Source organism: Nerophis lumbriciformis, linkage group LG22, assembly GCF_033978685.3.
Source record: "Nerophis lumbriciformis linkage group LG22, RoL_Nlum_v2.1, whole genome shotgun sequence".
NCBI classification, from domain to species: Eukaryota; Metazoa; Chordata; class Actinopteri; order Syngnathiformes; family Syngnathidae; genus Nerophis; species Nerophis lumbriciformis.
In genome coordinates, this window is record NC_084569.2 from 29,749,867 (window position 1) to 29,766,743 (window position 16,877).

General features: G+C 36.9%; 1 protein-coding gene across 1 annotated transcript in view; it reads left to right on the forward strand.

Moving 5' to 3' along the window:
• Positions 1 to 5,500: 5,500 nt before the first annotated feature.
• cnn1b (calponin 1, basic, smooth muscle, b) overlaps positions 5,501 to 16,877 on the forward strand; it is a 61,884-nt gene continuing 50,507 nt past the window's right edge. The window contains exon 1 of the mRNA XM_061973647.1: positions 5,501 to 5,730. Within this exon, the coding sequence (XP_061829631.1) occupies positions 5,671 to 5,730 (60 nt within the window). The 5' untranslated portion in view covers positions 5,501 to 5,670. The remainder of the gene's footprint in view (positions 5,731 to 16,877) is intronic.

The following is a 16,877-nucleotide window of genomic DNA, read 5'->3' on the forward strand; positions in this document are numbered from 1 at the left end:
ATATATATATATATATACGTATGTGTGTATACTGTATGTATGTCTATACAGTATATACATGTGTGTGTATATATACATGTACAGTCGTGCTCATAAGTTTACATACCCTGGGAGAATTTATGATTTCTTGGCCATTCTTCAGAGAATATAAATGATAACACAAAAACCTTTCTTCCACTCATGCTTAATGGTTGTGTGAAGCTATTTATTGGCAAATAACTGTGTTTACTCTTTTTAAATCAAAATGACAAAAGAAAGTACCCAAATGACCCTGATCAAAAGTTTACATACCCCATTGACTTTGATATGATAACATGCACAAAAGTTGACACAAACAGGTTTGAATGGCTAATCAAGGTTCCAATCCTCACCTGTGACATGTTTGTTTGTAATTGATATGTGTGTATAAAAGGTCAGTGAGTTTCTGGGCTTCTGACAGACCATTGCATCTTTCATCCAGTGCTGCACAGATGTTTCTAGATTCTGAGTCATGGGGAAGGCAAAAGAATTGTCAAAGGATCTGCGAGAAAAGGTAATTGAACTGCATAAAACAGGAAAGGGCTATAAAAAGATATCCAAGGAATTGAGAATGCCAATCAGCAGTGTTCAAACGCTGATTAAGAAGTGGAAAATGAGGGACTCAGGTAGACCAGCAAAGATTTCAGCCACAACTGCCAAGAAAATTGTTTGAGATGCAAAGAAAAATCCACAAATAACTTCAGCTGAAATACAGGACTCTCTGAAAAAATGTGGTGTGGCTGCACAATAAGGAGACACTTGAAGAAAAATGGGCTGCATGGTCGAGTCGCCAGAAGAAAGCCATTTCTGCGCAAATGTCACAAAGTACCCCACTTACATTACGCCAAACAGCACAGAGACAAGCCTCAAAACTTCTGGAACAAAGTAATTTGGAGTGATGAGACCAAAATTTAACTCCTTATTGTGCATCTTGAAACAGCCACACCACAATTTTTCAGAGAGTCCTGTATTTCAGCTTAAGTTATTTGTGGATTTTTCTTTGCATCTCGAACAATTTTCCTGGCAGTTGTGGCTGAAATCTTTGCTGGTCGACCTGAATCCCTCATTTTCCACTTTTTAATCAGCATTTGAACACTGCTGATTGGCATTCCCAGTTCCTTGGATATCTTTTTATACCCCTTTCCTGTTTTATGCAGTTCAATTACCTTTTCTCGCAGATCCTTTGACAAGTATTTTGCCTTCCCCATGACTCAGAATCCAGAAACATCTGTGCAGCACTGGATGAAAGATGCAATGGTCTGTCATAAGCCCAGAAACTCACTGACCTTTTATACACACACATTAATTACAAACAAACAGGTCACAGGTGAGGATTGGAACCTTGATTAGCCATTCAAACCTGTTTGTGTCAACTTTTGTGCATGTTATCAGATGAAAGTCACTGGGGTATGTAAACTTTTGATCAGGGTCATTTGGGTACTTTCTTTTGTCATTTTGATTTAAAAAGAGTAAACACAGTTGTTTGCCAATAAATAGCTTCACACAACCATTAAGCATGAGTGGAAGGAAGGTTTTTCTGTTATCATTCATATTCTCTGAAGAATGGCCAATAAATCATAAATTCTCCCAGGGTATGTAAATTTATGAGCACAACTGTATATATGTTTGTATATATATGTATGTATATAAATGTATGTGTATGTATATATATATATATATATATATATATATGTATGTGTGGGAAAAAAAATCACAAGACTATTTCATCTCTACAGGCCTGTTTCATGAGGGGGGTACCCTCAATCGTCAGGAGATTTTAATGGGAGCATTCGCATACCATGGTTTGTATAGGGCACAGAGTGGGTGGGTACAGGCTGGCCTAGGGGCGTGGTGATTGGTTCATGTGTTACCTAGGAGGTGTTTCCGTCTATGGCGGCATGTTGTTACAATTTCGCTGCGCTTGTTGAGGGATGACAGGTCTGGACGGTAGATAATAAACAGTTTCTCTTTCAAGCATAGGTTGCATCTTTTATTACCACTATTGTAAGGTGTGCTAGATGCAAGAATTTGCCATGTTATTGAATATTCAACATTATTGTCTTTGAGGTCCCAAATGTGTTTGCTGAGTTCTGTGGTATTTCGCAGGTTTTTGTTCCTGAAAGAAGCCTTGTGGTTGTTCCATCTGGTTTTGAATTCACCCTCGGTTAATCCTACATATATGTCGGATGTGTTAATGTCCTTGCGTATTACCTTAGATTGGTAGACAACTGATGTTTGTAAGCATCCCCCGTTGAGGGGGCAATCAGGTTTCTTTCGACAGTTACATGCTTTGTTGGTTTTGGAGTCGTTCTGACTGGGGGTCGACGGCTCATTTGCAATTGTTTTGTTGTGGTTTGAGATGATTTGTCGTATATTGTTCATGCAGCTGTAGCTCAATTTGATGTTGTTCTTGTTGAATACTTTTCTTAGGTTGTTGTCTTTGGGAAAGTGTTTGTCAATCAGGTTGAGGAATTTGTGTCCAATGTTCGTTGAGACGTTTTTGCTGTATGGGGGGTTGTACCAGATGATGCCGTTTCGTTTTCTGTTCTTTTTTGGCTGGTTTCCTGGCGTGGGTTCATAGGTGAGGGTGAAATTGTATCCGCTTTCATCAAGGGCTTTTTGGTACGGGGGGGTTGCTTGGTCAAATTCAGCTTTGCTAGATGACAGCATCGATAGCCTTTTATTGATTCCGGTGGGTATTCTTTTCGTGGTGGTGGGTGGATGGTTGCTGTCGTGGTGCACGTATTGGAGTGTTGTGTTGGGTTTCGTGAATGGTTGGTAGCTGTTATTTCTCAGGTTGAAAGTGACGTCAAGGAAGTTGACGGTTTGCTTGTTGGCTTCAATCGTGATCCGTAGGCCGTTCTCTTTGAAAATTTGGCATATGCGCTTCTTGGTATTCTCGCTGCTCCTTGGCGAGGCGCGACACACTGCCAGTCCGTCATCACGGTAAATACCAAGGTTCAGATTGAGGCTAGCGAGCTGGGAGAGGAGGAAACTCCCAACGAGTTCACACGTTTCTGCTCCGTCAAAACTTCCCATAGTGACGTCAAATGTTGCATTGTTCTTTTTTTGCCATGGTGTACTGTTGTGGATGAGAATGGAGTTTTTTGCGTGGATGATGATGTTTCTTTCGTTGCCTGTGATTGAGTCGTAGTCTGAGGCGAAGTCTAGTGCTTGAGTCAGTAGGTCTTGCGTGATGGAAGGGTAAAATTCCTCGATATCAAAGCGGATACAATTTCACCCTCACCTATGGAAAGCGGATACAATTTCACCCTCACCTATGAACCCACGCCAGGAAACCAGCCAAAAGACAACAGAAAACGAAACGGCATCATCTGGTACAACCCCCCATACAGCAAAAACGTCTCAACGAACATTGGACACAAATTCCTCAACCTGATTGACAAACACTTTCCCAAAGACAACAACCTAAGAAAAGTATTCAACAAGAACAACATCAAATTGAGCTACAGCTGCATGAACAATATACGACAAATCATCTCAAACCACAACAAAACAATTGCAAATGAGCCGTCGACCCCCAGTCAGAACGACTCCAAAACCAACAAAGCATGTAACTGTCGAAAGAAACCTGATTGCCCCCTCAACGGGGGATGCTTACAAACATTAGTTGTCTACCAATCTAAGGTAATACGCAAGGACATTAACACATCCGACACATATGTAGGATTAACCGAGGGTGAATTCAAAACCAGATGGAACAACCACAAGGCTTCTTTCAGGAACAAAAACCTGCGAAATACCACAGAACTCAGCAAACACATTTGGGACCTCAAAGACAATAATGTTGAATATTCAATAACATGGCAAATTCTTGCATCTAGCACACCTTTCAATAGTGGTAATAAAAGATGCAACCTATGCTTGAAAGAGAAACTGTTTATTATCTACCGTCCAGACCTGTCATCCCTCAACAAGCGCAGCGAAATTGTAACAACATGCCGCCATAGACGGAAACACCTCCTAGGTAACACATGAACCAATCACCACGCCCCTAGGCCAGCCTGTACCCACCCACTCTGTGCCCTATATAAACCATGGTATGCGAATGCTCCCATTAAAATCTCCTGACGATTGAGGGTACCCCCCTCATGAAACAGGCCTGTAGAGATGAAATAGTCTTGTGATTTTTTTCCCCACACATACATATATTGCGCTCTACTACGGTATCGAGCACTATTTTTTGGATAACCTTATTAAGACATATATATATATATATATATATATTAGGGCTGCAACAAGTAATCGATTAAATCGATGAAGATCGATTATAAAAATAGTTGGCAATTAATTTAGTAATCGATTCATTGGATCTAGGCTATGCGCATGCGCAGAGGCACTTTTTTAAAAACATTTTATTTATTTATTTATTTTAATAAACCTTTATTTATAAACTGCAACATGTACAAACAGCTGAGAAGCAATAATCAAAATAAGTATGGTGCCAGTATGCTGTTTTTTTTCCAATAAAATACTGGAAAGGACAGAAATGTAGTTTGTCTTTTTTATCCGATTATTAATCGAAGTAATAATCGACAGATTAATCGATTATCAAATTAATCGTTAGTTGCAGCCCTAATATATATATATATATATATATATATATATATATATATATATATATATATATATATATATATATATATATATATATATAGTAGTAGTTTTGTTTTTTTTAGTCTTTTATTTTTAAGTTTTCTTTTATAGGCACATGGTCCAAAAGAAGTTACATTATTCATATCCTCAGGGTTTAAATGTCAGTACAATCCTGGTACTTAAAATTATTTGTGTGATGTTATTTTGTAAATATATATATATATATATATATATATATATATATATATATATATATATATATATATATATATATATATATATATATATATATATATATACATATATATATATATATATATATATATATATATATATATATATATATATATATATATATATATATATATATATATATATATATATATTTATTTATTTATTTATTTATTTATTTTTTAATCACTATAGCGTGTTTAGTGTCAACATGTTATCAGCATTAATGTCTATATTTCATGTGTTTGCTAATTATATGCTAAAAACTCAACCCTGTTACTTTCAGGCCTGTTACTGTAAGGAGCCATCTTCAGTTTAGGAACTTTATACAGGGAAAAATAATGGGGGTAGAATGGCTCAAATAATAATTCCTAAACAGGAGTGGATGTCAGCTTTAAATGTCCAGTCCTGATATGATCCATATTCAAAAAGTGAAAGTGACGTAAGACAGTGACATAACTTCACCACGCCGGGATCTCTTGGAGGTGGAAAAAGTGACCGATTGCATCTTTAATACCACAGCGATGACATCACTGGCTTCGACCAGGATGCTGCGCCCTCATTGGACGAGGGACTCGGCCAATCAGAGGCCACGTAGATCGGACGCGTTTTTAAAGGCCATTCTGCAAAGTGACGGAAAGTTGCCTCCGCGCTGCACCGCCATTGTCCACACGGCACGGCTGCGAATATAAGAAGAGCCCCGCGGATTGGTCGCGGAACTTCCGCGTGTTTCCCCCTTTCTCTTCTCAGCCCTGACCCCTCTCGTTCATTTTTTAAAGCTCTCTTTTATTGTAAATAGCGAACATGTCACAACATTTCAGAAGCGGCCCGGCTTTTGGACTTTCTGCCGAGGTCAAGAGTAAGGTAAGGATTTATTCCTATTTTTTATTTTTTATTTTTTTACTATTAAAACGTGTGTGAATGTAGTTCCTAAAGCGCGAACAGGACTAAATTATCTCATTCACCACTAAACCAATTCAATTGAAGGACTGCGTGTAAACATGGATGCATGAAACGTATCGCAATAACAACAAAAATCAGTCAAAAAGGCTTTTTATTTCATTTTAAGTTGTCAAATTCATGCCTTCTGCGTATTAACGCACAGTCAGCGATTGTTTTGTATTGTACTTAAGTCAGGGGTCGGCAACCCAAAACGTTGAAAGAGCCATTTTGGACCAAAAATACAAAAAAAAAAAAGAAATCTGTCTGGAGCCCCAAAAAAGTAAAAGCCTATAAAGCAGTGTTTTTCAACTGCTGTGCCGCGGCACACTAGTGTGCCGTGAGATACAGTCTGGTGTGCCGTGGGAGATTATCTAAATTCACCTATTTGGGTTAAAATTATTTTTTGCAAACCAGTAATTATAGTCTGCAAATGATGTGTTGTTGTTGAGTGTCGGTGCTGTCTAGAGCAGTGTTTTTCAACCTTTTTTGAGCCAAGGCACATTTTCTGCGTTGAAAAAATCCGGAGGCACACCACCAGCAGAAATCACTAAAAAACGAAACTCAGTTGACAGTAAAAAGTCGTTGTCGCAATTGTTGGATATGACTTTAAACCATAACCAAGCATGCATCACTATAGCTCTTGTCTCAAAGTAGGTGTACTGTCACCACCTGTCACATCACGCCCTGACTTATTTGGAGTTTTTTGCTGTTTTCCTGTGTGTAGTGTTTTAGTTCTTGTCTTGCGCTCCTATTTTGGTGGCTTTTCCTCTTTTTTTGGGTATTTTCCTGTAGCAGTTTCATGTCTTCCTTTGAGCGATATTTCCCGCATCTACTTTGTTTTAGCAATCAAGAACGGCTGTTTTTATCCTTCTTTGTGGGGACATTGTTGATTGTCATGTCATGTTCGGATGTACATTGTGGACGCCGTCTTTGCTCCGCAGTAAGTCTTTGCTGTCGTCCAGCATTCTATTTTTGTTTACTTTGTAGCCAGTTCAGTTTTAGTTTCGTTCTGCATAGCCTTCCCTAAGCTTCAATGTCTTTTCTTAGGGGCACTCACCTGTTTGTTTATTTTTGGTTTAAGCATTAGACACCTTTTTACCTTCAAACTGCCTCCCGCTCTTCCGACATCTACAAAGCAATTAGCAACCGTCTGCCACCTACTGATATGGAATAGTATTACACGGTTAATCTGCCGATCTCTAGACAGCACCAACACTCAACAACAACACATCATTTGCAGACTATAATTACTGGTTTGCAAAAAATTCTTTTAAACCAAATAGGTGAATTTAGATAATCTCCCACGGCACACCAGACTGTATCTCACTAGTGTGCCGTGGCACAGTGGTTGAAAAACACTGGTCTAGAGATCGGCAGAGTAACCGTGTAATACTCTTCCAAAAAATGTGTGGTATCGCACATCACTAATTAACATTCCTGGCTGTCTATCAATTTAATTTTTATCAAGCGACTTTTTTTCGGACATGTTGTAATGAGAAACTGGAAATACGTGATGTACTATATGGCAATTGTATTAGGGGTGTAATGATTCGTTTTAGCAATGATTCGATTGTTTGATTCCATTTATTTCTGATTACCTAACTAACTTTAGCAAACATGTGTTTGCTAAAATTCAAAAAGTTATGTACCGTATTTTTTGGACTATAAGTCACAGTTTTTTTCATAGTTTGGCCGGGCTCCAGTGCGATTTATATATGTTTTTTTCTTTCTTTATTATGCATTTTCGGCAGGTGCGACTTATACTCCGGTGCGACTTATACTCCGAAAAATACGGTATTTGAAAAAAGTAAAGTATATTTCTCGATATGGTTTTTCAAATAAATAACTTTTTTAATTTGAGCAAACACATGTTTGCTAAAGTTAGTTAGGTAATCAAAAATAAAATATTACTAACTTATGAATTTGAAAAATAACAACAATAATAAACACTGGTAAATGTGTAACTGAACATTCATATTTTTGTACAGGTGGAATTTTTGACACACTTGCTTATGCAGTGACACAATCGTCTTATTGTTGTTATTATTATCTGTATTCTACTCTTACATTTAAAAACAATTTTAAACTGTAAAAATGTAAGAAAAAAAGAGCAAAAAAGTCAATATGTAATGAAAAAAAGCTGAAATGTTCTTACTAATAATTAATCAATAATAATTATATACAGATAAAACAATATCTGTTTTTTATTAAAAAAAAAAAAAAATATTAACGTGGCCCCTGCATACTTTGACTCTTCAGTATGTGTCCCCTAGTGGAAAAAAGTGTGGACACCCCTGAACTAAAGTATCGCTATTCTGATTTGAGAATCGATATTAAATCATAAAGGTCTGGTATCAGTGGGTTTTTTTTAACTGAATTCGCGGGCCACCAGTTGAATAGCCCAAATGATGAAAAAGAGAGGACCTAAAACGGAACCTTGAGGAACACCATAAGTATAACTAAATAAGTTGAACAAATGACGACTGACTCCATCTGAATCAAACAAGCAACACATAATCATTAGTTGCATAAATCACATTATGAAAAAAATGTGTAACTGCAAAAAAGAGTGGACTTCAGCGGTGCCTTGAGGAACTCCTCAGTTGTAAATCACAGGTTTGGACCCCATTCTTCTATGTTTGCTAGCAAGGTTGAAATGTCAACTCTGTCAATATGTTTAGTGGTCCAAGTTCTTCTATACAACAGGAGCACTCCCGTGTTGCTAGGAATTTGCTGCAAAAATGTTTGTCTCCCAAGTTTTGAACTGAACTCGGGGGTTTCATTATCTGGCCGAATTTGGCCCCCAGGTTGCCAGTCGAATAGCCCTGCTTAAGGTGAAGTAATTGCAGCTAAAAATCCCAACAGTTCTGAATGGAAAATATGTTTGCACTGATTGTCATGTTTACAGGAAGTCTTGCACTTTAAGTATGTTGATTTATATACTTTGTGTAATAAAGTAAAACCATTAGTTTCTAAGTAATCCATGATTATTTTATTTCAATTGAATATACTACAATAAGTTTTAAAAGGAGTTCAAAACAACGTCAAACTAGGGTTGTCCCAATACCAATATTTTTACCAAAATGTATTTTGATACTTTTCTAAATAAAGGGGGACCACAAAAAATTGCATTATTGGCTTTATTTTAACAAAAAATCTTACGGTATATTAAACCTATGTTTATTATTGCAATCAAGGAACAATTTAGTCCTTAAATAAAATAGTGAACATACTAGACAATTTGTCTTTTAGTAGTAAGTAAACAAACAAAGGCTCTTAATTAGTCTGCTGACGTATGCAGTAACATATTGTCATTTATCATTCTATTATTTTGTCACCATTAAAAAAGGACAAACTGTTAAAAAATGATTATTAATCCACTTGTTCATTTATTGTTAATATCTGCTTATTTTCTGTTTTAACATGTTCTATCTACACTTCTGTTAAAATGTAATAATCACTTATTCTTCTGTTGTTTGGATACTTTACATTAGTTTTGGATGATACCACAAATTTAGGTATCGATCCGATACCAAGTAGTTACAGGATCATACATTTGTCATATTCAAAGTCCTCATGTGTCCAGGGACATATTTCCTGAGTTTATAAACATAACATCAATTTTTAAATATCATGTAATCATAGTAGTATCGACTAGATACGCTATTGTACTTGGTATCATTACAGTGGATGTCGGGTGTAGATCCACCCATGGCATTTGTTTACATTCAGGCGCGCTAGCTTTTGTTTGCATGTTTAGATATTCCTCATCCTGCAGGGATGATACTTGTAAGAAACTTAGTTTATTTGTCGTCATGGAGACAAGGATTAGTGATTTAGAAGTAGCTAAAACACTGCAGACTGCGGATGGATGTTAGCTGCTAGCTAGCTAGCTAGCCATGTCTTAAAGCACCTCTTCCTGAGGGCGTTTCAGTGTTATAACTTCAACTTTATCTTTAGTTTTTAAGCCAAAATGCGTTCGTTCTCCCTTTTCTGTCTACACACTGTGTCTGCTTGTAAGTACTCTGTGATAGTGCGCTGCCGAACATGCTCCTCTGCTCGTAAAACCAGCAATGTCACGACGGGACGACGCGCCGTCATGCCCGGGAACCGGTACTTTTCAAACAGAGTATAGTGCCGTTTTTGATTCATTAGTACCGCGATACTATACTAGTACCGGTATACCGTACAACCCTACGTCAGACTCAGTTGTGTACAGCAGATTATATACAATAATCGTTGGACTGGTCAGCTATTCGAAAAAATAATCATTAGTTGTTAGTTGAAGCCCTTGTCTCCAACTTCCGTCCCTGTACAAGCTACTTTGACAAAAGGAAAGGAGAAGTGAGGCGATCAAGTTTGCTCAGTTGTATTGATATACCTGTAGCGCAAATTTACAACTTAAGTTATCTCCGGGCACTTTACACAAAGAGCAGGTCTTTCAACTTGTTCCCCAAATAACGAAGAGAGCAACTGAATCCTACGTGAGCAAGCAGTTGGCGGCGGAGGCAAGGAAAAACACCCCTGTGTAAAATAGGGATGTAACGATATCAAAAGTTCATATGAAAAATATCATTATCACAACATTGTTAAATGTGCTAAAAAGTATGTACCGGTATACACACACATTTAAAGTGTATAAGTAAAGAAACACAATATATTTTCCTTAACAGTAGAAACATTAAATATTGTTCATGAATATGTATTATTGGACTTTATAAATTATGTTTATTTTCTCCTGTAATGGTTTAGAGTAGGGATGTCCGGTAATGGCTTTTTTACCGATATCCGATATTCCGATATTGTCCAACTCTTAATTACCGATACCGATATCAACCGATACCGATTATATACAGATCTGGACATAGTCTGGACTGTACACAAATGCTTATTTTGAAAATGTAATTTTGTTTACAGATTATATGCAATCTGTTGTTGAAGTTCTCAAATTTTGAGTGTACATAAATGAAGGTGTGTGTTGCTGAGCCCGACCTAGACTGGACCTGATTTTTAAGAACCGTTTAAACAATCTAATTTCATGGACAACCAGGTCTGGTGAAGATAAGGTCCTTTTTAAAAAAAAATTATCAAATAAATAAATTAAAAACATTTTCTTGAATAAAAAAGAAAGTAAAACAATATAAAAACAGTTACATTGAAACTAGTAATTAATGAAAATGAGTAAAATTAACTGTTAAAGGTTAGTAGTATTAGTGGACCAGCAGCACGCACAATCATGTGTGCTTACGGACTGTATCCCTCGCAGACTGTATTGATATATATTGATATATAATGTAGGAACCAGAATATTAATAACAGAAAGAAACAACCCTTTTGTGTGAATGAGTGTAAATGGGGGAGGGAGGTTTTTTGGGTTGGTGCACTAGTTGAAAGTGGATCTCGTGTTTATGTTGATTTAATTAATAAAAACAAAAAAAAAACAAAAAAAAAACGATAGACAATAAAAAAAACGATACCGATAATTTCCGATATTAGATTTTAAAGCATATATCGACATCCCTAGTTTAGAGTGTTTAATATTAAAGTCATAACAGTTGTTTGTAACGGAGAAAGATGTCAAGGTCTCTTGTATTCATGCTAGCACTTTAGGTGGCTAGCGATTAGCACGCTAGTTGCGTCTCCAAAAAAGAGCAGTATCACCCTGAGTTTTTCAAAGTGAGGTAATCAATCAGAGTTTTGCGATGATTGAAATATAAAACGGTAATACTAACCATCGAAAATGTCATCCTAACGGTAATGGTTACATACCTCGTCTCGACCAGTTGGGGTAGAATAGATGGACAAAGTAGAGAGACAGAGGGAAGGTAAAGGAATTTTTTATTGTGTTTTATTCAAGAAACTTTACTCAAACTGTGCAATCCTTGTCTTTAAGTTCTATTTTGTATAAATTTGTCTTAAAGGAGTGGTCTTCAACAGGGTGTCTACGACCCTTAGGTGTCCGTAGGGATACACCAGGGAAGCTGTTAGTGTGAATGTCTTTAAATTAGTCCTGTCAAATGATAGACAATTTGAATCAAATTAATCACACTTTTGAGATGTGATTAATAATCACGATTATTCAAATCAGGCGGCAAGCTCCCAGTCATGAGTTACCTTTTTGAAGAGCCCTAGAATACCTGATCACTTGTACTAGACGAGTCCTAGACTAGATCTTAGAACAGTGGTTCTTAACCTTGTTGGAGGTACCGAACCCCACCAGTTTCATACGCGCATTCACCGACCCCTTCTTTAGTGACAAATTAAAAAAAAAAAAATTCAAATTCAAGACGAAGTTATATGTTTTTGGTAACACTTTAGTATGGGTAACATATTCTAAGTAACAAAGATTTAATTTAGAGTTTTTTGGACACTAGGGGAACATATTCTAAGTAACAAAGACTTCATTTAGAGTTATTTGGTTAGGGTTAGGGCTATAATAAGGCCATGCCGAATAAGGCATTAATAAGTACTTAATAATGACTAGTTAAGGGCCAATATGTTACTAATGTGCATGTTCATAAGCAACTAATTAATGGTGAATATGTTCCCCATACTAAAGTGTTACCATGTTTTATTACTGGTGCACAAAATGAACCGTGCATGAACATCACCTTGTTCAAAGAACAAAACCAACACTGTGCATAAAATCACAACAAATGACACACCTGCAAATCAGTCTGACTTCTGCTGTTGCCGTATCCGTAATACGCCAATAGGGAGAAGTTTTTATTTACACGATGAGTCGGGTGAGTCTTGACCTCCGCCGAACCCCTGAGGCCGACTCACCGAACCCCTAGGGTTCGATCGAACCCAGGTTAAGAACCACTGTCTTAGAAGCTATGCTAGACAATCAAATGAGCTTGTTGATTCAGGACACATCAATAGCACTTTTTTCTTGTAGTTCTGAGTGGCACACATTACAGTGCAGACCTCCTTCAAGACTGAGCAGTCCTAATTTGGATTAGGGTTACAATAGGGCTGCGCGATGTACCGGTATTATACTTAATACCAGTATATTTTAGAAAGCGGTATAAATTCGAGACAATACCGCCATACCTGTGTTTTTTAATATGCCTTTGTTACGGCTGTTTTATCTTCTCTGTGCCTGACAGGCGAAGCACAGGTCATCCTAAACTAAACTAAACTAGACAAACTAAACTAAACTCTTGCGTGTTTACGGAGGCTTCTCTGACGCACTGTGAAGTGCATCAAATTTTGTTTTTTTTAAACATTGTGGCGACTCCCAAGTTATGCAATGCTTTGGACAGCGACTCCGTTTGGCGATTAATGAGTGACTGCAGCTTTAATTACTCATACACCAATTAGTTTTAGAACCTACATCTCTCCTTGTAGTGACGTTGTCACTAATCTCATCTGTTTGTTGTTCACTTCTGTTAGCGACTTAGCACGGAAGCTAACGATAGCTCCTCTCTGCTGCTGGCTCGGTGTGTCAAATGTTTAACTACACCTCGGTTTAAAAGTGCCTCTCCCCACAGCCCGTGCGGACTAAGGTACAGTAGTATAGCGGCTGGGTGGCTGAGAAGTAGTTTTAAATTTAACAGCCAGCAGTTCTCACCACAGTGAGCAAGTAGAAGCTCCATCTATCCCGTGCACAAGCGTGAGGATATAAACATAACAGTCGTAAACTAAATTAACGAAAATTGCTTTGACATTGTAACGGCTAACTTGTTACTTTTTAAAGAATAAACACATTGCGTTACTACTTGCAACAAAAATAATCTGAGTGTTCTCAATTATCAAGCCAACCTTAAGCAATTTATACGTTGTTGTTTTTTAAAGATACTAAAAATACTGCAATATCAGTTTTGGTCCATATCACCCATTCCTAGGTTACAGCTATCTATTAGTCTACAGCACAGGTGTCAAATTCAAGGCCCGGGGGCCAAATCTGGCCCGCCACATTATTTTATGTGGCCCGCGAAAGCCTGGAAATAATATGTTAATAAAATGCTTAATCTTTTCTTAATAAATATATTTGTTCTTTCCCTTTTGACATTAAAAATCGTGTACTGCATGCAATTGCATATCTTTTAAAATTCAATATTATCAAAAATATTATCATGTATTCCTAAAATATGTTTTGTTAAAATAAAGATAAATACTGTGCTTAAATATCTGCTTGTCCTGTGATTTCAAAACAAATTATCAATCAAATTGTAGACTGTAAAATTGACAATAGATTTTACCGTTAAATTCCGCCGACTGAGTTTTTGCCCGTAAAATCAACTTTGGTACTGTTTTTTTCCCGTATACAGTAAGACACTAAAACATTAAACTAACAAAAAAACATTAAAACAATAAGACGGTAAAAAAAACTGGCAGCTCTGTTGCTTGAATTTTACCGCTAAAAACAGTGGTATTGTTTTTTCATTCCATTTATTCAATTTTTTATATGCTGTAAAAACCCACTGCTTTTACTGTAAAATTCTGGTGACTGAGCTGCCAGTAAAATTTTAATATTTTTTTTGCAGCTTAGGTAAAAATACATGTACAGTCGTGCTCATAAGTTTACATACCCTGGGAGAATTTCTGATTTCTTGGCCATTCTTCAGAGAATATGAATGATAACACAAAAACCTTTCTTCCACTCATGCTTAATGGTTGTGTGAAGATATTTATTGGCAAACAACTGTGTTTACTCTTTTTAAATCAAAATGACAAAAGAAAGTACCCGAATGACCCTGATCAAAAGTTTACATAAACCAGTGACTTTGATCTGATAACATGCACAAAAGTTGACACAAACAGGTTTGAATGGCTAATCAAGGTTCCAATCCTCACCTGTGACATGTTTGTTTGTAATTAATGTGTGTGTATAAAGGGTCAGTGGATTTCTGGGCTTCTGACAGACCATTGCATCTTTCGTCCAGTGCTGCACAGATGTTTCTGGATTCTGAGTCATGGGGAAGACAAAATAATTGTCAAAGGCTCTGCGAAAAAAGGTAATTGAACTGCATAAAACAGGAAAGGGGTAAACACTGATTAAGAAGTGGAAAATGTGGTTTGGTTTCAACAGAATCCCTAATTTTCCACTTCTTAATCAGCGTTTGAACACTGCTGATTGGCATTCTCAATTCCTTGGATATCTTTTTATAGCCCTTTCCTGTTTTATGCAGTTCAATTACCTTTTCTCGCAGATCCTTTGACAATTATTTTGCCTTCCACATGACTCAGAATCCAGAAACATCCGTGCAGCACTGGATGAAAGATGCAATAGTCTGTCAGAAGCCCAGAAACTCACTGACCTTTTATACACACACATTCATTACAAACGAACATGTCACAGGTGAGGATTGGAACCTTGATTAGCCATTCAAACCTGTTTGTGTCAACTTTTGTGCATGTTATCAGATGAAAGTCACTGGGGTATGTAAACTTTTGATCAGGGTCATTTGGGTACTTTCTTTTGTCATTTTAATTTAAAAAGAGTAAACACAATTGTTTGCCAATAAATAGCTTCACACAACCATTAAGCATGAGTGGAAGAAAGGTTTTTGTGTTATCATTCATATTCTCTGAAGAATGGCCAAGAAATCATAAATTCTCCCAGGGTATGTAAACTTATGAGCATGACTGTATATTCATATTCACAGTGAGTAATATATAGAATGCCAGAAGGCATTCTATATATTACTCATTGTTAAAAGTGGCCCTCTGAGGGCAACTATAACTGCGATGTGGCCCTCAATGAAAACGAGTTTGATACCCCTGTTCTACAGGCTGGTGATTTTTCCGTCTATAGTTGGAAATCCGTTATTTTTATCTCTGTATAAATATAAGAAAATATTTTCCATAAGGGAAAAGCGGTAGGAAATGGATGGATTTCCCGTTTTTCTTCGTTTTTTTCCGACCTACAATGTGTGTTAAAATCTTGATCTGTCGCTTTGCCACACCTGCCAACAACTACGATTTTTCCGTAATGGGTACGGTTTTTGATCATCCAGTGGTAAAAACTACGCTTTTCCATTAAAAAATTATTAACTTAAAAATCAAAAAATACGTAGCGAAGCAACTCCACGGGCAGGGGACAAAATATACGGGAAACATCAATGATGATTGGTTGGTTTACGTACAAGAACATCCATGATTGGTTGGTTTACTATGATGAGTCACGATTGGTTAAGATTAGGGCAAAACATTACGTACAGGCCAATCAGAGGCAGGATAGGGCGGGTCATGAAACCAGGAAGTGAAATCACAACAGACATCGGAGAGTCGGAGAAGAGAAGAGAAGAGAGAATATTCAAACGGGCGATTTATATATTAAATAAACTAGTGGAAGATGGCAGAGGGATTCTCTTCCTTAGATTTTTCTTTTAGCGATGTAGACGACGTCCAGGAAAGGAACATGAAAGAGGTGGAATATACATTTAAGAATACACATGATTGTGGCAGATATATGATGACTTTTGCTACAGTATGCTAACTTTCATTTTCATTGGTGTTTTACAAAAAGACAGTAGCTGATATTTTGTTCATTATTTGTACTGTTTATATTTTGACATTGAACAGTTGAATAATTTTGTAGTGTAAACATGACTGCAAGATATTTGTTATTTCATTCTATAACTCACAAATGGCTTTTCAGATAAAGGAAGGTAGCTAATAGAATAAACATTGTTTGTACTCTTTATGATATTTGCATTTGGAGCAGTTAGAAGTGGAGAGGGAGCCAAAGAGACCAGAAATTGGCTAAAAAAAATCCAATGCAGAATCCACTAAAGCAGAAACAAAAAAGGAAAATGCAAGCTGCCCAGAAGAGCCATCAAAGCAAAAATGCCAATGTAATGTGTGAATGAAGCAAAGTAATGTGTAAATAATGTCATTAACGACATGAACCATCTGTGGTTCATCTCGTTAGTGGCTGGGAAGTGAACACTATTAAGGTTGTAAATACTGTATAGAGTACCGTATTTTTCGGACTATAAGTCGCAGTTTTTTTCATAGATTGGCCGGGGGTGCGACTTATACTCAGGAGCGACTTATGTGCGAAATTATTAACACATTACCGTAAAATATCAAATAATATTATTTAGCTCATTCACGTA